The sequence below is a fragment of the Alexandromys fortis genome, unplaced genomic scaffold (assembly GCF_014885135.2).
Source record: "Alexandromys fortis isolate MF-2015 unplaced genomic scaffold, M_Fortis_MF-2015_v1.1 scaffold_2_26212498_36691700, whole genome shotgun sequence".
Classification (NCBI taxonomy): Eukaryota; Metazoa; Chordata; class Mammalia; order Rodentia; family Cricetidae; genus Alexandromys; species Alexandromys fortis.
The window spans coordinates 4,483,656-4,503,521 of record NW_026067931.1 but is presented as its reverse complement, the minus strand read 5'-3'; the positions used below and the strand labels follow the sequence as shown (position 1 = coordinate 4,503,521).

The 19,866-nt window shown below is 46.0% G+C and overlaps 1 protein-coding gene and 1 long non-coding RNA gene across 3 annotated transcripts in view; one reads left to right on the top strand and one right to left on the bottom strand.

Moving 5' to 3' along the window:
* Window positions 1-19,866, bottom strand: part of Bach2 (BTB domain and CNC homolog 2) — a 336,584-nt gene that overhangs the window by 6,140 nt on the left and 310,578 nt on the right. For both annotated transcript variants that reach the window (XM_050145478.1, XM_050145479.1), the window contains 2 exons: window positions 12,613-14,184; window positions 1,061-1,267 (listed from right to left, as the gene is read on the bottom strand). In XM_050145478.1, the coding sequence (XP_050001435.1) occupies window positions 1,061-1,267; window positions 12,613-14,184 (1,779 nt within the window). The remainder of the gene's footprint in view (window positions 1-1,060; window positions 1,268-12,612; window positions 14,185-19,866) is intronic.
* LOC126503649 (uncharacterized) lies at window positions 5,064-14,066 on the top strand. The gene is made up of 3 exons (XR_007592354.1): window positions 5,064-7,366; window positions 10,791-11,052; window positions 13,953-14,066. It is a non-coding gene; the product is annotated as an uncharacterized lncRNA (long non-coding RNA).

Here is a 19,866-nt window from a genome sequence, read left to right as displayed (position 1 = left end):
AAGCCAGGGAACCTCGGGGGTACATGCCTACCCTACCAAAGCCTGGGAGGCAGAGGCAGAGGCAGGAGGCCTGCGTTTAAAGCCAGCCTGGTCTACATAGGAAGATCCTCTTGTAAGAAACCAAAACTGAAGCCAAAGACCCTATTATGAATCTCTAAGTCACAGGTGTACAGATGTGTGTGGATGGACATGTGGAACTCTTGTTCAGCACTGAGGCAAGAGGACAAGAGTTTTTTTTTTCTTTTTCCAACTTGATACAAGCTAGCATAATCTGGGAAGAGGGACTGTCAGTTGAGGAACTGCCTCCATCAGACTGGCCTGTGGGCAAGTCTATGGGGGGCATTTTATTGATTAATGGTTGATGTAGGAGGGCCCAGTCCACTGTGCATGGTACCACCCTTGGGCTGGTGGTCCTGGGATGTATATGGAAGAAAGCTGAGCAAGCCAGTGAGCACGGCTTGCTCCGTGCCTTCGGCATTGGCTGGTTCGTGCCTCCAGTTCCTGCTCTGACCTCCCTTCACAATGGACTGTGATTGGGATGAATATGCCATCATACCGTTCCTGTCTCAAGGTGCTTCTGGTGGCGGCGTTAGAAAGCAAAATAAAACACAGAGTGTATTATTTAAGACCTGGAAAATGCTGACGGAGGGAGAGCAGTGTTGTTTTGCTCTTTCAACTGAACGAACCAATAGAGTGTTTTAGATATTTGCCTGGTATATAGCTTAGATCTTTACTGTGTGCTCAGAATCACACAATTACATGGGCCAGAATGCTAGTTATGAAAATCAGTCATAGGAGTAGAGGGTTAGTTTAGAAGAGTACCTGGTGTTCATATGCATACAGTGCACATGCATAACACACATTTGGAAAATAAAAAGAACCAATTTCATAAGGAACTTGAAGGATATGACACACGATGACACACCTGTACATCTACATACATTCCAGATACACATCTATTGCTTCTGCTGAGAATAAAGCCAGATGTCCCTGACGGGTAACCTGTCCCTCCACTTCTCCAGCTCTAACGGATGTGACGACTACCTGCTCCCCTACTCACCAGCTTTCGTATCTCACACTCTAAATTCTGAATGCAGTCCAGCTTCCTCTTGCGACAGCGCTGGGCGGCAATGCGGTTCTTGCTGCGCCTCCGGATGTCGTGAATGAACTCCAACTGTTCTGAGGTCAGCTTGTGCATCTTAATCATCATCTGGAAGTCGTTCCTGGGAAGATCTGTGATCTGATCTACAGGAAAAGGAAGTTTAACCTGGAACCAAGAACACCAAAGCGGGGTTAGAGCAGCTGGAGCAAGACACCACAGAACGGTAAAACTTCTTTAAAACATTGTGTGTGTGTGTGTGTTTGTGCGCACGTGTGCGTGTGTATGTTGGTATGTGCACACATATGTAGGTACCCACTGAGGCCACAAGAGAGTGTAAGACAGTTGTGCCTACTGTAGGTGCTGGGAACCAAACTTGGGTCTTTGCAAGAGCAGTACACATTTTTCAACTGCTGAGCCTTTTGTCCAGCCCCAATGAAACCTCACCTGTTGGCTTGCTTGTTTTTCCATTTTGTTTTTAATTTTATGCGTATAGGTGTTTTGCATGCATGCACCTCTCTGCATCATGTGTACAGTGCCTATGGATGCTGGAAAATGGCGTTGGCTTCCTTGGGACGGGAACTATAGAGGGTTGTGAGACACCATGTGGGGGCTGGGAGTTGAAGCTGAGTCCTCTGGAAGAGCAGTCAGTGCTCTAAACTGCGTAGCCACCTCTCCAGTCCCCAAATCATTTTTTTTTAAAGATGACCAAATCATATGGAAACCACTGAAAGCAGGTAGTGATTCATAATCTCTTGTGTCAATAACAGTGAGGTGAAATATTTGTATAATTAAACAATACAAACACATACAAGAAAGACAGGTGTGGTGGTGTATAACTCTAATCCCGACACTCAGGAGGAGGACGAGGAAGAGGAGGACTGAGCACAGCATAGGCTACATAGTAAGTTTGAAGCCAGTCTGGGGTACAAAGTGAGAATATGTCTCAACACACACACACACACACACACACACACACACACACACACACGCACGCACATCAAGAAAGGAAAATGCAATAGAAACAGACACAAATTATAATGTTATTATTCCTGAGGTTCACACCGGAAACTGTTAATTTTAGGGAGACTACGGCTTATCAACGCTCTCTTCAACAAGTTCCACAAGTGAGCTCAACAAAGTGATCGATGTAAAGTTATCTTCTAAGGACTGATGCAAAGACTTGAAAGATAGGCGAGTACACCTTGAAGACACAGAACATACGCAACAGTCAGCAAAAGTCTTTGTTACACATACAAAACACAAGGAGATAGCCTGCCCGGATAGGAGGTCTCAGAAATGGGCTTTACTGCTCACACGGAATGAGAACTCAAGGAGGTGACGTCACTTCTGTGAACCTCAATTTCCTCATGTGCAAAACAAGGATGCTTTCTAGGTTTGTGTTACGTTAGGCACTTAGAATATTTATTTAAAAAATGGCCACCAAAAAAAAATGGCCACCATACCTTACATTTCCTCTTACAACATAATGCTGCTATTCCTCTACCAAGATGCACAAGCCTTCCTTCTGATAGGTGCATCTCAGCGGATGGCGTTATGTGTTCTTTCTTATTTCTTTCTTTCTTTCTTTCTTTCTTTCTTTCTTTCTTTCTTTCTTTCTTTTTTCTTTTTTAAATTTATTTATTTATTAAAGATTTCTGCCTCCTCCCCGCCACTGCCTCCCTGAGGCTGTGCCTTGAAGGGCACCGAGACTCGTACTTAGTCCCGCTACACTGGCTGCTCTGTAGGGCAGACCTGGTGCCTCCAGCTCACTGCCTCTGTCCTGCCAGTTACTTGAATGGACCACCTGGGAAACACATTCATTTATTTTGAACTCAGTTTTCTTCTCTCACTGTATGGGTTTCTGGGAGTCAGACTCGGCAGGCACCCTGACATGATGAACCATCTTGCCAGTTCGGAAGTGGATCCTTGAAGTTAGTGAGATACTCAGATGACTGTAGCCCCAGCCAACACCCGACTTCAATCTCAACAGACACCTGACCCTGGAAAGGCTCAGATGGGCCTGCTGAGTTCCTGACACTCAGAAACTGCAAGAGATGCTAAGTGGCCCACTGCTGCTGTAAGCCAATAAGATTTGGGGTCGTTTATCACGTGGAAATGCATATTTTATCACCAAGATTCCTACTTTCAAGTCCTTGACAAGTTAAGGCAAACACTTTCTAGAGAGAGAATGACGGGCTGGAGAGATGGCTCAGTAGTTAAGAGCACCGGCTGTTTTTCTCAGGACCCACTTGAGAGCTCACAACCATCTGTATCTACAGTTCCAGGGGATCCAACATCCTTTCCTCCTCTGACCTCTGTGGACACCAGGCACTCAGGAAGGTATGCAGACAGACATATACACAGGCAAAACAACCATAAAGTAAAAATAAGAAATTCCAAAATAATAGAGAGAGAATGACATGCCCTTGGAGGTGTCTTCTCTGTGTTGTTAAATTCTGGTATGTATTATTTCTTAAGAACAGCAGCTACAGAGGCCTGACATAGTGACACATGTCTATAAACCCAGAAGTAGAGGCATGAAAATTAGAAATTCAGGGCCATCCATAGCTACAACATGAGTTTGAGACCAGCCTGGGTTAAAGCAATAGATTCATGCCTAATTCAGAGGGTGAGACACAAACCCAGGCTCCCCATCTCTAAAGCCTCATCAGGACCACAGGGTTTGGGGCTCAGGTCTGCAATGTCTAAAAGTTTATTCCTGCCTTCGCTGAGGCGGCGCTGACAGTTTGGGGACTTCCTTAACTATTTATGTTTCTGCAGCTCCTGGAAAGCTGCAATCTCAGTAATCCCAGGAGGTGGAGGCTGGAGAACCAGGAGCTCAAGGGCATCCTCGGCTACACGTGGAGCTAGAGGCCAGCCTGGGCTACTACACCCAGCTCAGGCTCAGGTTCCTTTTTTCTTCAAGATAGGGTTTCTCTGTAGCTTTGGAGCCTGACCTGGAACTAGCTCTTGTAGACCAGGCTGGCCACAAACTCACAGAGATCCCCCTGCCTCTGCCTCCTGAGTGCTGGAATTAAAGGCGTGCACCACCACCCAACGACCTGGTTCAGGCTATTTTTTCTCACAAATTTTGTTTTTGGCTGGGCCAGCAGGTGGCACTATAAGCCTAAATGTTATGAGTTAGGCTAACACTATCAGTCAGGAAGGCTAATTTAGCATGGTGGGTCACACCTTTAATCTCAGCAGTTGAGAGGCAAGAGGCCGAGGCAGGAGAATCTTTGTGAGTTTGGGAAAACACAAACCAACACTTACCCCCGCCAAAAAAAAAAACCCCAAAAAAATCAAAACCCCAAAACCACAACAAAACAAAACAAAAAAAATTGACAGCAGTCACATTAAATGAAGTAAAAATAAAATAAAACAAAACAGGTAAATTTAATTCCAAGAACATGTTATTTATCCCAATACATGAAATATTTATAACATGCAATTTATATAAGTTGCTAATTAAAAAAATATATTGATAAAAATTTTAAATCCAAAGCACATTTATTTGTTCTAGTAAATCACAATTCGGATGAGCCCTCATAAAAAAAGGCATGTGGGGGGGGCAGCCACTAATCTCATACAGCTCTCAGGAGAAACGGTCCCTAGAAAAAGCCTGTGGGCCTGGGTTTCATTGCTCAAAATATTCTAGCGAAGAAAGCATCCTTATTTGTTAGTCTTCAGATGGTGGAGTGTTGAGTCTATGTTCTCTAAGAGGCCAAGGACGTGGCTCTTCTAGCTTAAACTCAGAAATACAGTTGTGTCACAGAGACACGAGGCCCAGCAGTCCTGGCCTTTGTGCCCAGTTGCCCACCACGCACAAAGGCAAGGCAAGCCCGTTAAAGAATCATTTGCCTTTCCCATGCTCGGGGGAACATGCTTCGTCGGGTTACTTCCTAGCTGAGAGCTTATTCCATGTGGCATTTGTGGAAGGCTCCCAGAGGATGCTCTGATTTGAACCCCACATGGTGAATGTGAGTCCCACGACATCTGCAAAACTTCAGCCCAAGAACAGGAAACTGTAGGGGAATAATTACACCACTGAGGGCCCAGCCCTGCTCTGAGTGCTAAACACAAGCAGTCAGGACAAACAGTTCCTTTTCAGGGGCTGGGCAAGGCCTTGGTTTGTGGGGCTGTGTTTCTATAAGGCTTACACTGATAGGGAAGACTGCTAATTTCCCTTCGGATATCTGTAAACAGATAGTTAGATCCTAGATGGTTCCTAGCACAGACATCAATATTAGAGGCACTGAATTTGGGCATTACAAAGGTTGTGTGCACTCTTAGGGCTCATGGGACTCCTACTTCTGCTGACAGTGGAGCCACCCTGCTTCAGTTCCAGATCGCATTGACTTATTTTCTGAAAGAAAACACGCCAACAGTGCAATCACAAGGAGAGTCAAAAGGGCTTCCGCACCAAACGCTATTGTATTTAAAATGATCTAGACAGCAAACACAACACAGGCAGATAGACGGAGGGTTGGCAGGAGAAAGGGAAAAATCAACAAAGGCAGTGTCAAAGTCCTGGAAGCAAATGCAAACCCCACAGAAAATTTCATCAGGGCTTTTGCAATCACGCTGCTCTTTAAAGCGGGTCAGGGGGCGAAGAAAGGAGTCAACCGCGGGCTTTCTGTCCTACCAGGGGTGAGGGAACCTCATTCTTGTGGTGGGTTTGTGCTTTTAGATTTGCTAGCCATACCGAAAGGAAGAACTTACAGTGACTACAGGTGGGAGCACCTGCTGTGCTCCCCAAGGGGCAGAGAGGCTTCATCACATCCCTTCTGTGTTTCTGAGTCAATGGGCACTCCTGGAGACCAGCAGCAGCCCCAGGCCTTCGACTAGGAAAGTTCTCCTCATAGGCTTTTGTGGACGCACATGTTCCCCACCCAGGGCTGGAAGCCGGGTGATGTGGCAGGGCCTTGCAAATTTCAACAGCACAGAGAAGGCCAAGGCGGTCTTCTCTTTCTTCCAGAAGCTGAATACAGCAGCCCCCGCAAAAAGCTCGTGGGGCTTGCTGTTTGAGTCCCTGCTCCTGCACAACACATCCTTTCACACTGCACTTCTCATCAGAGGTGTTTACTCTCTGGGTCCCCAGAGACAGCGCAGAACAGACAATAGGACACGAAGAAACATTCTGCAGGCTCTCACTGCCCCCTGTCTGAACGGCCTGCAGTTACATTCAGTGGACTCTGGGTTGGGAGGCTGCGTAGCAGACGTGCCTGTGGGTTTGTAGGTGACGCCTCTCTTTAGTTGTCAACTACTTTGGTTCTCAGTTAAGGCTCAGAGATTCAGGAATAGCCACTGAGTCAGCAGACCAAGGGCCAAAGAGGGCACTACAGGCCATGGCTGTGGTTTGCACAATACGTTCCTGTTGGCTGTACCCAATCTTATACCAAAGTGCTGACTCTTCTCAAACCTCTGGAACTCACAGGGAGTGCAGGATTAGAGGTCATTTTCCAGTATGGGACGTATGCTGCCCAGCAAAGAATGCCCAAGGGAGGTTAGACTTTGTGAGAGCCCCAGCTCTTGAGCCATCTGTGAAGTGGATTCCTGCAGCACAACCAGGGGCCTCTGATCTAGAGAGAGCAAAGGGCAGAGGACCTGCTGAAGGATGCATGAAACCTAAACCTCCCTTCTCAGCACATCTGCATGGCTAGATAGAAAGCCTGGACCAGGGAGGTTGGACAAGCTGCAGGCAGACCTGGGAGGCGGTGTTTCCTTTTCATCAGTCAGAAAACTACTTGCTAACAACCGCCCACATCCTGGAGCTTAAGCTACCCTCCCCATCTCCATTAAAAATATAATCAAAAACACCACTTCCTATGCAGAATTCAAATATGAGACAAAAGAAGAAAAGTTCCCACTCTGAAACAATGCCTATCTTGCCTTGATGGATTTCTCTGCAATGTTTGCTCTGCAGTTTTCACTCGCTATCTTGCTTCACCAAGTCTGTGAACACACATTTTACTGCCTGCTGCTTCCAGTGTGCTGGCTGAAGGATATTGGAGAAGGAGGGTGGAGAAACAGAAGAACGGACTGTGAAGTTTTTCTGCTTCCCTTCTCGGGTCTTACCAGATATGAGCTGAAGCCATAGGCACACAGTGCCAGACTGAGTGGGCACCTTGGAGGCCATGACAATATATGGGCTCTCCAAGACCAAGAGATAGATGCTCCCGTATCACCTCCCTTCTACTCGGTATCCCAGACACCAGGGGTTCACTCTGAAGACTACAAAGACTACTAGCTATGTGGTCCCAGGTAACTCATTCTCTCTGTCCTGAACCTTTTGAGGTTCTGTGAGTCAGAGATAATACTTGTCTCATTGGAATGGCTATGGAGAATAAAATGAGGTAACAGAGAAAGGACCTGCTCTGTGGGTGAGCTAAGACCCATCTTTCCTTGTTCTATGGTTTCCAGACATATAACATTAGGAATTCCAAACACTGAGAATGTTCTAGACAATATAAAAATTCTGTTTTGATTATGAACACAGCTGACTTCTATGCTGCCATTCAAAATCTTCTTTTTATTAAGCAGATCAATTACAGACACTTGCAGAAACAAATCACAGGGATGACTGCAAAAATCTTACACAGAAAGTTTTCAAGTTAACTGGGAAGAAGGGGTTCATGGGGGCAGGAAGGGATGAGAGGGAATACCTGGGATTAAAAATGACCAAAATAAGCTGGGTATGGTGGGATAAACCTTTAAACTCGGGAGGCAGAGGCAGGTCTCTGTGAGTTAGAGGCAGCCTGGTCTATAGACTGAGTTCTAGGACAGTTGGAGCTACATAGAGAGACTCTGTCTCAGAAAGAAAAAGGAAGGAACAAAGAAAAAGACAAGTATATTATATATGTGTATGAAATTGTCAAAGAATAATAGAATAATGGTTTAAAAATTATCAAAGAAAGATAAAAATGAAAATAAACAGAATATCCAACTCAGTAATTTGGTGAGAAGAATTAGACATGGCTATTCTGTACTATTTTAATGGTGGCTCCCCTCCCTCACACACATCCCCCCCTTTTCACTTTGTTTTGTTTAATACAGGGCCTCGTAGTTCAGGCTGGCCTTGAACTTGTGACTCTCCTGCCTCCACCTCCTAAATGCTGGGATTACAAGGCACATGAGACTATGCCTGGCTACTATCATATGCTTTTATTCCTCTCCAAATGAAGCATGTCAATAAAGAAAGTCCAGCTAACCAGGGCCTTTGGATATGGAAATAAACCATCTTCCCAGTGTTTCTTTCCTGAAACCACAGTCACTTAGAAAGGCTTTGGGAACTTACTATAGGGCACCGACACTTGGAAGAGAACTGTGACTTTTGTACAGCTTTCAAAATCTAAAACAGACTGGTCAACATAGGAGATGCCATGTCCTATCCATTAGATGGACACACAGAGAAGAATAAGTATTGGCAGAGAGAGGACAAACTGGATCCCTCCTAGACTGATTGGGGGAGGGGGGATGCAAAAACGGTATAGTTGCCGTGGAAACGGCTGTGTAGTTCCTCAAAAGGCCACAGATAGAGTCATCACATGATCCAACAATTCCACTTAGAGACAGGTAACAAAGGGACTGGAAGCCTGTCTACAAAAACCTGGCATGCAAATACTCACAGCACCATTCTAAAATACACCCAGGAGAAATCGGAACCAACCAAAACTCTCTCAAGCAATGATGGATCCATAAAATGTGGTATGCCCTAACAAAATATATCAGCAATTAGAAGGATGGAGCTCTGATATACCAAAATACACCAGATGGGTCTATCTACGGAAGAGATAAGCTTTGAAAATGCTATCCTAAATGAAGAAAGCCAAATACCATTTACACAGGACAGGGGTGGACGGGTGCTCACCTGGGGTGGAGGGAAAGGAGCCATGAGGAAGACCTGCTACTGGGGAACAGTATTATTCCTGGGGTGAAGAAACTATGCTAGTTCACAAACTGGGGGTGGCTGCAGAGCACTGCGAAAATATTAAAAACACTGAGCTTTTCATTCTCATAGGGTGAATTTTATGGTACGGAGATTGTATTTTATTTAAAAATTTATGATTTATGTGTATAGGTGTTTTGCCTACATGTATGTCGGGTCAGTGCACCATGAATATGCAGTAACTGCAGAGGCCAGAGCTACAGAAGAAGGCTGTGATCTGCCATGTGGGTGGGCGCTGGGAATCGAACCTGGGCCCTCCAAAAGAGCAGACAGTACTTTTAACTGCTGAGTCAACTCTCCAACCCAATAACTGAAGCTTTTTCAAAGCTAGGGAAGGGAGAACAAGGATGGGAAAAGTCTGTTTTATGCCCTAGGAGAGTTATTTAACACGGTCATAGATTTTACAGAAAGCAAGGCATGTTAATGTTTTTCTTCTGGTCCAGCATTTTGGCTCAGAAGATGGAGAGACGCTGCAGGGCTATCTACGCAGGTGGCCGGTTGAGAGAGGAGCCCCAGGTTTTATCTCAGACTCGGTTGTGTCTTATGGTTTACTTGGAAGAAAACACTCAAACCCTATCTGGGTAGAATCCAAGATAGATACTATTGTATCTTATGGATCAGTTCAAGAAAACAAGTTAAAACTCATGGGAACTCGGTGTATTTGGGGGCAGAACTTCTACCTACGCCAAGTCACTCCTGAAGCAAGTCACTAACTCCCAGGGGGACCTTCATGCCGAGGGCCTGGGTGGTTCTGGGAAGTAACTTCCACCACTGGGGAAAAACCTCAGCTTTGCTAGCCTCCTCCTGCCCAACACAAGCTACTGAGAAGGTTGGCGTGTGACTCATGAAACGGCAGGGAGTTTTGGCAAATGTGTCCTTCACTGCTTATGAATGCTTTACAGGTTTGTTTTGAAAAGTAAAAATAAAAATTAAATGCAAGGGCATTTTAAGGGGAGACTTGTCCTGTCTGTGGCTGCTTCATGGGTTGAATGATTCCTCCCCCTGTGTCACGGTTTTCAGTTCTAAGGTGGAGATTGACCTAGTCCAACAGAGAAGAAAATGTGTCTATGGACGGCATTGGCTATCTGTTTTGTTATTTGTTTTTTTTTTTCCCCCTCCAAGACAGAGTTTCACTGTGTAATCCTGGCTATCCTGGAACTCACTGTTGTAGACAAGGCTGGCCTGGAACTCACATTGTAGACAAGGCTAGCCTTGAACTCATAGAGATCCACCAGCCTCTGCTTCCAGAATGCTGGGATTAAAGACATGCACCACCACCACCCAGCTGGCATATCTTGGGTATCTGAAACTGATAGTTCCTAAGAAACATGACTTCCTGGGCTAAGTGTAGGGTCTTCAAAAGACCTCAAAGGCTCAGAAGCATTTGTCCTGACTCTGCCAGTTGTTGAGAAGATCAGCTGTGGGATGGAGCTGACTCCGTGACTAACTTTCTGCATGAGGCACACTTAAAACAGTTCCAGGGACAAAAAGCAAACCTCACAAAAGCTGTCAGAGGAAAGAAGACAAGAGGAGAGAACACAACCTGCTCTTGGTTTTTAGAAGCCTCAGTCTTCTGTTAGGAACAGGGCTGCATGTCACAGGCATCGACAGTAACCCCATCCCAAACTCCAGGGGAGAAGATATGAACAAGAAGGCCGCCCGTCCAGAGTGCCTTCATAATTTCTATTGTTTAAATTAAATCCTTTTCAGTGGTTTTCTGTCTTTCTCTATTTCTGCCAGACACTAACAGGAAAGCCGGGACCAGGCAGGCTAGCAAAGAAGAGGAAGTGAAGCCAGGGTGTGTCTAGAGCTACTAGGCAGCGTTGGAGTCCATCTTCAAAACAGCCTGAAGTTAGAGCTCCCGGCATGTGCGTTCTGCCCCGCGGCCCTGTGGATGCTGAATCAACCACACGTGGCTCCTAGGCTACCTCACCTCGCCTCTCACGCATTCCTGCTATCTGGCAGAGCTAACCTTTGCTGAGCAAGAAAGGCCGAAAAGCAGGTAAGTACGGAGAGCACTGGCCTCATGGGCAGCTCCCTCCCTTCCTGTCCTTCCTCTCTTTCCTTCCTTCTCTCATTTTTTTTTTCAGGGACTGAATCCACGACCAGGCCAAGGCAGACAAGCACCCTGCCATGGGGCCACAGCCCCAACCCATATGTCTTCTTTCTGTGTTTTTCAGACACGGGGAAAGACCTGTCACTGGGTTTGCTCACTTCTGCTCCCGAGACAGGTGTGAGCCACAGCGGCAGTCTCTGGGTGGGTCTCTGTCAATCAGCAAGGCAGTGCAGTAGATACCAGGTCACGACCTAGACATGCTTAGATCTGTCTAGGCAACATTCAAATTACTAGGGAACTGGGGACCTCTGGGACTCCCACTCTTCTTTCTCGTAGTTATGTGAGTCTTGCTTGTGATGTAGCCAGTACTGTCCCCACTCCTGCTCCCAGAGACAGTGACCCACAGATGAAGTCTTTATATACTTTTTATCGACAAAGCACAATGCTTTCAGGCTGGACAGAAACACTATCCACTAAATGAATGTCTTCTTATCGCTGGTGGGAGCTTGGGAAGCGAGCCCTGACACAGCTGTGTGTGTTGACTAGGGCGCTTCTGCCGGGATCCCGTGTCTAGGATGGACGATAAGCATTCTGTCATCGGCGCTGTGATAGAGACAGAGCCACCTTGTGTCTTGTTGACAAGAAATACTTACAAGGTGCAGGAAAAGCACCTGTTTGGCAGGCTCTGTTTGGCTCCAGTTCATCACTTTGAAGGAGCTTATGCATTGCCCTTCATAACGAAGGGGTGAAGAGCAAACATGAGGGCATCCTTCCAAAGTCGGTAGAAGACAGGGGAGAAGAAAGGGGGGAGACTGAAAGCACCCCCCCAACACACTTACATGCACTGCATTCAGTTTGCCTCTGCTCACTGAGCACTGGAATCCAGGTTAGACATAGAAGGCTTTCTAAGACTGAAGGGAGTAATTTGGAATCACCTTGCAGCATTCTGCTTCCAAGGAAGGAAGGGACAGTCCACTTCCTGCTACCAGACCATTGACTGCCACCTTTAAACTTGACATGTGTGCTGGTGACATACAAATTAGTTATCTGGAAGGAGGGAATCTTAATTGAGAAAAATGCCTTCATAAGATCTGGGTGTAAGGCATTTTTTTAAATTAGTTACTGATGAGGGAGGGCCCAGCCCATTGTGGGTAGGGTCATCCCTGGAATGGTGGTCCTCGGTTCTACAAGAAAGCAGACAGAGAGAGCCTTGGGGGAGGAGTGAGCTGGGAAGCAGCAACCCTCCATGGCCTCTGCATCAGCTCCTGCCTCCAGGATCCTGCCCTGTCCTGACCTCCTTTGATGATGAACAGCAATATGGAAGTGTAAGCCAAATAAACCCTTTCCTCCCCAACTTCTGTTTTGGTCGTGGTGTTTCATCACAGCAATGGTAACCCTAACTAAGACAACACATACGAACAGTCTCAGAATGATGCTTGAGAGGAACAATTCAGGTCAAGGACTGAGACAGCAGGTCATACGTTTGAACTCAGGTGGATTCCCTACCTCCTGGCCCCTGTCCTGCACAGGACACGACTCACTGTCTGCTTCTGAGAATGATCCAGATTCGTCACTGGAATTGGTTCCGTAAGACTGCTCACATTTAATTTGGGGTCGGACTTGGTTGTACATCCCATCTCCCATCAGGCCCGGTTCCTGGTGTTCTGTGGCAAGGAATCTGGCTCCCTGGGAACAGGGTGAGGAGGAGAACTCACAGAGAGGGAGGCTGCAGGGGGAGCCCCCGCTCCCATCCTCTGCATAGGAATAGGAGGAGCAGGAGCTGGAGGTCCTGGTTCTGGTCTCTAATGGAGGAGAGCGAGGACAGACTTTGATTGGCACCGGGCAGCTGGTGTTGGGCCGTATCCTGCCTGGCAAGTGGTCAGCCATCAGTCCGCTGTGGGAGTAGGCCTGTGAGCTGGGGAGGGACTGGCCAGTCCCTACCCATAGACTTTTTGGCACCGGCTCAGAGAGGTCTTTGTCCAAATTGCTCACCCCAGAATACGAATGCACTGGAGTGCTCACTTGGTCACACGTGCTCGAGGAGAAGATGACACTCCTCCGGTCCAGCTCTCCCTCCTGTTTGCAGAGAGCCTCCGGCCCAGGCCCCCTGAGCGGCGACCCCATCGTGAAGTTGGACACATCCTTCTGGCCCACGTGGGGCTGTCCATAATTCCCTGTGAAAGGGGTGTAGTCAGTTTTAAGGTCACCCTGAGAGATCCCCTTGTTAAAAGGGCACGCCGAACTCCTGACAAAGTGTTGCTGAGATGTACCTGGCAGGCCAGACGACTCCACACCCTTTGCTATACTGAACAGAGACCGTAGACAGGAAGGTGAGGACACATTCCTGGATCTGTCCAGGCAGGTGGCTCCTATAGGGGTACTGGGGGTAGGGGTAGGGCTGGGCTGTTTCCGGTCCATCTCAACATCCCCCGGTCTGTCTTTGATGTCAGTTTCATCTCCAGACAGGCAGAGTGTGACGCTCTCCTCCTCGGTCTCTTCACTGGGTGGCTCACTCTTAATCTGTCCCCTGGAGAGCCCCGGTTTGAGGCTATTGCCTGGGCTGTCTTCATTGAACGTGTTTGCAAACCCTGAGGTACTGTGTGAGGACGCACTGTAGACATTCTTGGTACATGCAAGCTGGTACTTCTTGTATCTAGGGTACTGTGTCAACGCATCCTTTTCTAAGTTTTCCTTGGTGTCTGTGGGTACCTCAGACTCAGGTAGCAAGGCTTCCTTCTCGGCTACAGGAATGGCAGCGGCCTCAAAGCCGATGGGGTCGGTGGGGCAAGCCATCTTCGCTGTCTCTGAGTCCATCGTCTCTTCCTCCTCCTCCTCTTCTCCTGCAGAGTTCCCATGGTCCTCTTGGGGGCGCTGGCATGCGCTGTCCTTCCGGCACACAAACAGGCCATCCTCACTGTTCAGGAGCTGCGTCTGCAGGAAGCTGAAGCAGGAGTCCTCCAGATTGTGCATGCGCAGGAACTCGGCGCAGCGGATGACCTCGCGGATGTTCTCTCTGCTGAGTAACAGCTTGGCAGTGTAGGCAAACTGGAGCAGTGGCCCAAAGCCCCTGGCCGTGACCTGCAAAACAAACAGGGAAATTGCCAACGTTACCATCAGCACTGCTATTGTCCTGGATTTCTCAACCAAAGCAAGATAACCAGACAGTGCTAATGCCCTGGAATAAAAACCGCAAAGGACCGGTTAATCACGTCCTGGGTCAGCAATGCTTCCGCGTCCAATAATTAGTGCCTGTCTCATGCCTGCCACCTCCGTGCTTCACGGCACGAGCAGAACAGAACCACCAGGGTCAAGGGGCGAAGCAAGATGACAAAGGGCTCACTGTTTACACCGATGAAATGTCCTGGTGAAAACGCACAGAACAATGGGAAGCCTATTCATTTCTGTCCCCGTCGGTCCTGTCGAGGGCCAGTGTACACAAGAGGGGGTGCTGTGACTCTTCTTGAAGCCAAGGAAAGCATTAACATCTTCTTGTCAACCACAAAAAATGGCAGGGTAGCCCTGTCAAAAATGCACTCTATGGAGTTTTAAAAACAGTTTCTCATTAAAATGTTAAAAGAAACATGGAAAATCTCTCCTCACCACAGTTTCTACTTGGGATAGTTCTCCTCCTCCTCTTTCTTTTTTTTCTTCTCAAGACAGGGTCTCACTATGTACATCTGGGTGTCCTGGAACTCACCAATGTAGACCAGAGAGTCCTCAAATTCACAGAGATCTGCCTGCCTCTAATCTCCCAAGTGCTGAGATTAAAGATGTTCACCACTATGCCCAGCCCTACTTGGATTTTTCCTTCCTTCCTTCCTTCCTTCCTTCCTTCCTTCCTTCCTTCCTTCCTTCCTTCCTTTCTTCCTTCCTTCCTTCCTTTTCTTTTTGATTCATTTATTTATTTATTATATATACAGTGTTCCGTCTGTATGTCTGCCTGAACGCCAGAAGAAGGCACCAGATCTCATTATAATGGCTGTGAGCTACCACGTGGCTGCCGGGAATTGAACTCAGGACCTCTGGAAGAATAGCCGGTGCTCTTAATCTCTGAGCCGGCTCTCCAGCTCCCCTACTTGGGATTTTCCGTCATCATGTCATACCTGATCTTACAAAAAAACCAAAGATGATGACAATTGTCAAGAAGAAATTAACTCCTGGTTCAGAAAGAGTTAGGGTATACAGATCTACACAATCTGGTTGTCATTTCAACGGTTGTGGCCTCCAAGTAGCAAAGGACATGTACTATCCCTTCCCTAATTATTATTAGTAGTTTTAGTATGAAGCTGTCTAAAATCTCCTCTGGATATGCCTAATAATGCATTTGCTGCTTCTCCAGTGTATTTTACAGACACATGTATGCACAGGCACACACACAATGACTTAGACAATTAAAAATATGTTGCTTGTGGTTAACTGATGTTTTTAAAGATAGAAACATCTAAATGCAGGGGTTTGGGGTAGGCTTCCTTACCCTGCATATAATATTTGGTATCCTGTAGATCCTTACTGACCCTGCCGCTGATCCAGGGGAAAGGCAGACAGAGTTATAGAGCGTGTGAACACATTAAACAGAGCGGCCGCTATGGGTGCTTGCCGAAGCTACAGTGGTCACAGGTTTCCAGGGGTGGGCAGGGGAAACAACGACACTGAGGGAGATGGAGTGGTAAGATTGGGGGGACTTCTGTAATCTCTGACTTCTTGCATCAGGCAGGGTCCAAACTCATTAAAAGACCCTGCCTCTACCACAGAAGACTCAATGCATTTTGTCCTCTCAACTCTTGTAGCCAGAGAGCGGAAATGTAATGCCAGGACCCATTCTTCAGGGCACACAGTGACTGGGGTTTTAAATGTTGATATTGTTGAAGTACTTACTAAAAATCCAAATAAAAATAATCAACTAGATAATAAGTTCAAAGGAATCCAGCCACCAGAAACACGCTGATTTGGAATAAGATGTGTCTAGAGGAAATATTATATTTGTGAAGGAATTAAAGGGCAAGAAAGGGAGAAATTAAATTGTTATTTTCTGATGACATGATTTTTAAAAGTAGGTAACTCTGAAGAGTCTACAAGTTATGATCACGAGCTAAAAGTAATTAAATACAAAAATCAACATTAAAAAAGCCAGCAGCATTTCTACAAACTTCAACAAAAATCCCATTTACAATAGCTACACAAAACACTTAGAAATAAATCTAGCCAATGAGGTAAAAGATCTCCACAGTGAAAACTATGAAACTCTAGATGAAACTGGAGACAGACAGACAGAAGGGTATTGTGTATGAGTAGCCTCGAAGAGTAAACCCTGTTAAAACATTCATATTATCCAAGCAAACCTACGATCCAATGCAACCTTTCTCTTCTGGCGGTGTACACAGCATCTCCCACCACTGTGAAAGCTAGCCAGAAGTGGCCCAACTTCTATGGAAGTGGTGTCATTAGCAGTACGGTCCTACCATCAAGTTCTGGGAGGCCATCAAGAGCAATGACAATGGCCATTAATGTTTGGGGGATTTATGGGACCTTGTTGGCCAAAAACTCTAAAACAGTAACCCATTCCAGCATGTGGCATCTAGTTGAGAGCTTGGTTCTCCTGTTATAGGGTGTTCTGGTTGGTTCTTTGCTAACCTGACGTAAGTTGGAATATCAGTTAAAGAAATGCCGCTATCAGTTTAGCCTGCAAGCAGGTCTGTGAAGAATTTTCTTGACTGCTGTGGGTGGTACCACCCCTGGGGAGGTGGTCCCTAGTGGTATAAGAGAGCAAGATGAACAAGCATTTCTCCATGGTCTCTACTTTAGTTCCTGTCCTATCCCTGAATAACAGACTGTAAGTTTTAAGGTGAAATAAACAGTTTTCGCTCAAAAGTTCCTTTTGGTCAGGCTTTTTTTTTTTTTTTTTTTTTTAAATCACAGCAACAGAAACCTAACTAGAACATAAGGTAACTCAATTAAAACCTTTTTTTTTTCTCTGTAGTTTGGAACCTGTTCTGTGACTAGCTCTTGTAGACCAGGCTAGCCTCAAACTCACAGAGATCTACCTGCCTCTGCTTCCTGAGTACTGGGATTAAAGGCGTGCGCCACCACCGCCCCACTCCATTTAAACTTTTACTAGATGCATATTGATACATTTTATGGAGTTCCTATAGTAGTAGATGGCTTTTCCAAATCTGGCACTGCCTCTTAATTTTATTAGTTTTTCTTTTACAATGTGCTGTGAGTTGCTGTCCAATATGCCAAGCAACTGCCATCTTGTTCCCTTGTGAAAGTTCATCTCAGCTGAGCTGTTGGTGGTTTATACCCTAGCACAGCAAGGAGATACTTGCTTGAATGAGTATCCGCAACTCTCAACTACTAACTCCCACTGGCAATGCTGCATGTAGCTTGGGGGAGGGGCTAGAGTATTTAGAGCCTATCAGTTAGGAGAGACTAGATGGGTCTATGGGAGGCCTGCCATTGCTACTGGGTAAGGCTTGTCAGGTACAGCTAGTTGGAGAAGGAGAGCACATAACCATGTAAGTAATCTCTTACTTCTATACTCTGTAAGGATGCCATAAACATAGGGGCTCTATGTAGTGAACTTTGGGGGAAATCATGTTTCAGGTTGGTCATTAAGACTTTGGGAGGAGGAGTAGACATTGCTTTGTAGCACCAGTATGGAACCACAAAAGATCCAAAACAACCAAAGAGATCTACAAGAAAAATAATAAGGCGAGAAGCATGGTACTACTCTTTTTCAAAGACAACATGAACTGCAGCGACCCAGGAGGCATTGTCACGGCATTCCATAGGACCAGACCAGGGGAATGAAACAGAGAGCCCGGAAACAAACCCATGCATTTACAGACAGCTGTTCTGACAAAGGTGCTAAGAACACACAACAGAGAAAGAACAATCACTTCTGTTAATGCCGCTGCAAAGACTGTACAACTATACAGAATGAAAACAGACCCTTGTCTCTCCCCAGACACAAACATCCGCTCAAAGTATATGAAAGGCTTAAATGTAGGCTCTCAAACTGCGAAACTTCTAGAAGAAAGCATGGAAGCATGCATGAAATTCCATTATATTGGTCTGGACTATGATGGTTTTGGATATGACCTAGCATATACTGCCTCATTTTTTGGGTATGAAGAAATAAAAGCAAAAATAGAAAATGGGATTATATCAGAATTTAAAAAGTCTATACATAGCAAAGGAAATAACAGAGTGCAAAGAGAACCAACAAAATAAGAGAAGATATTTGCAAACTCTACATTTACTACAGGACAAATGTAAAAAGGAAAAAAAAAAAACGTATGAGGCCAGCTATGGGGGTCAACCATTTAATCTCAGTGCTCAAGAAGCAGAAGCAGGCAGATCTTTGTGAGTTTGAGGTCAGCCTGGTCTACATAAGGAGTTCCATGTCAGCCAGGGCTGTCAGCTGAAAACCCAGCAAATACATGAGAAGAGACTGGTGGCCTGCAGGTCCCTTGAACACACTCAACGGGATCCCAGGACACAGTTAAGTCCCTGTTTGTTTATGCTGTGGGTCAAGGCTGTATTCATACAATGCAATGTGCACATTTACAATGGCCACTGTAGAGAAACTCCAGGTAATGGTAATAGGTCCAAATATACACAAAGCAAGTGCCTATGGCGCCTTCTGAACAGGGCTAAAGCCAGCAAAGGTCATCAACATACTAGATTAGCCTTCACGTCTCCAAAGATGCTTCCACAACTTGCCTATTTTGAGGACCACTTAAATCAGCTCATTGTATCAGATGGCCAATGTCCAAGTAGCGATGGGAAGCTGTACATTCATAAGGCTGTGATTACATCTGCATTGCTATTTACTCTGTTCTTAAGGAGTAAGTGTCTGATAATGGAAAAAAGTAAGAAGGGAGGGAGGCAGAGAATCCTTTCCAACACCAATGACCCATAAAATTGCATTTAAAAATCCAAGGATCATAAAGTGGGATGAAGTGGTTAGAAATAGAAAACCAGTTCCGTTCCACTGCTGTTAATGAGCACCATCTCCTTGCTGTGATGAACGTGGACATATCTAGGCTAAAGCTCCCCCCCCCCCCCCCCCCCCCCCCCCGGCATTCAGGAACGTTCCAAAGGCATGGCGAACAGATAGTAAGTACAACGTTAGGAAGAACTTGGAATAATAGCCTTTGATTGGCATACCCTGGATGGATGACTCTGAAGAACATTTTTTCATCATGCATAGCTATATTGCTCTCTGGCCTGGAATTCACAGACATGCTATACAGATGATACTAGACCTCACATCCAGAGCAGATAGAACATTCCATGTGGGACTGAGACCAGGAAGGGTGCAGGGACTAATATTTTCCAGCTTTGTGTGTCCTACTGGCTACTGATCTTAGTCAATGATTGGGATACATGAGGCAGTGACATCAACCTATAGGTGTTAGTTCTGAAAGTAGTAAGACCAGGCCACCAAACCCACATGGACATGAGTCAACACATTGACAATGGCCTATCAGAACTTTGGCCCTTAACCCTTAATTCCTTTGGGTTCTGGACTCACTGTTTCCATGTAGTTAATGCAAGGAAGATGAGCTAATAAACACCCAGCTAGCAGGACACACGGTGTATGCAATTTGAGGGATGGGGAGCTCATTACGTCCCAAGGAACCCATCTTGCTACTGAGAAGAGCTTATGATAAGAAACACGGTTGGCCTTTAAACATATGTATGTGTATGTATATATATGTGTGTGTGTGTATATATATATATATATATATATAT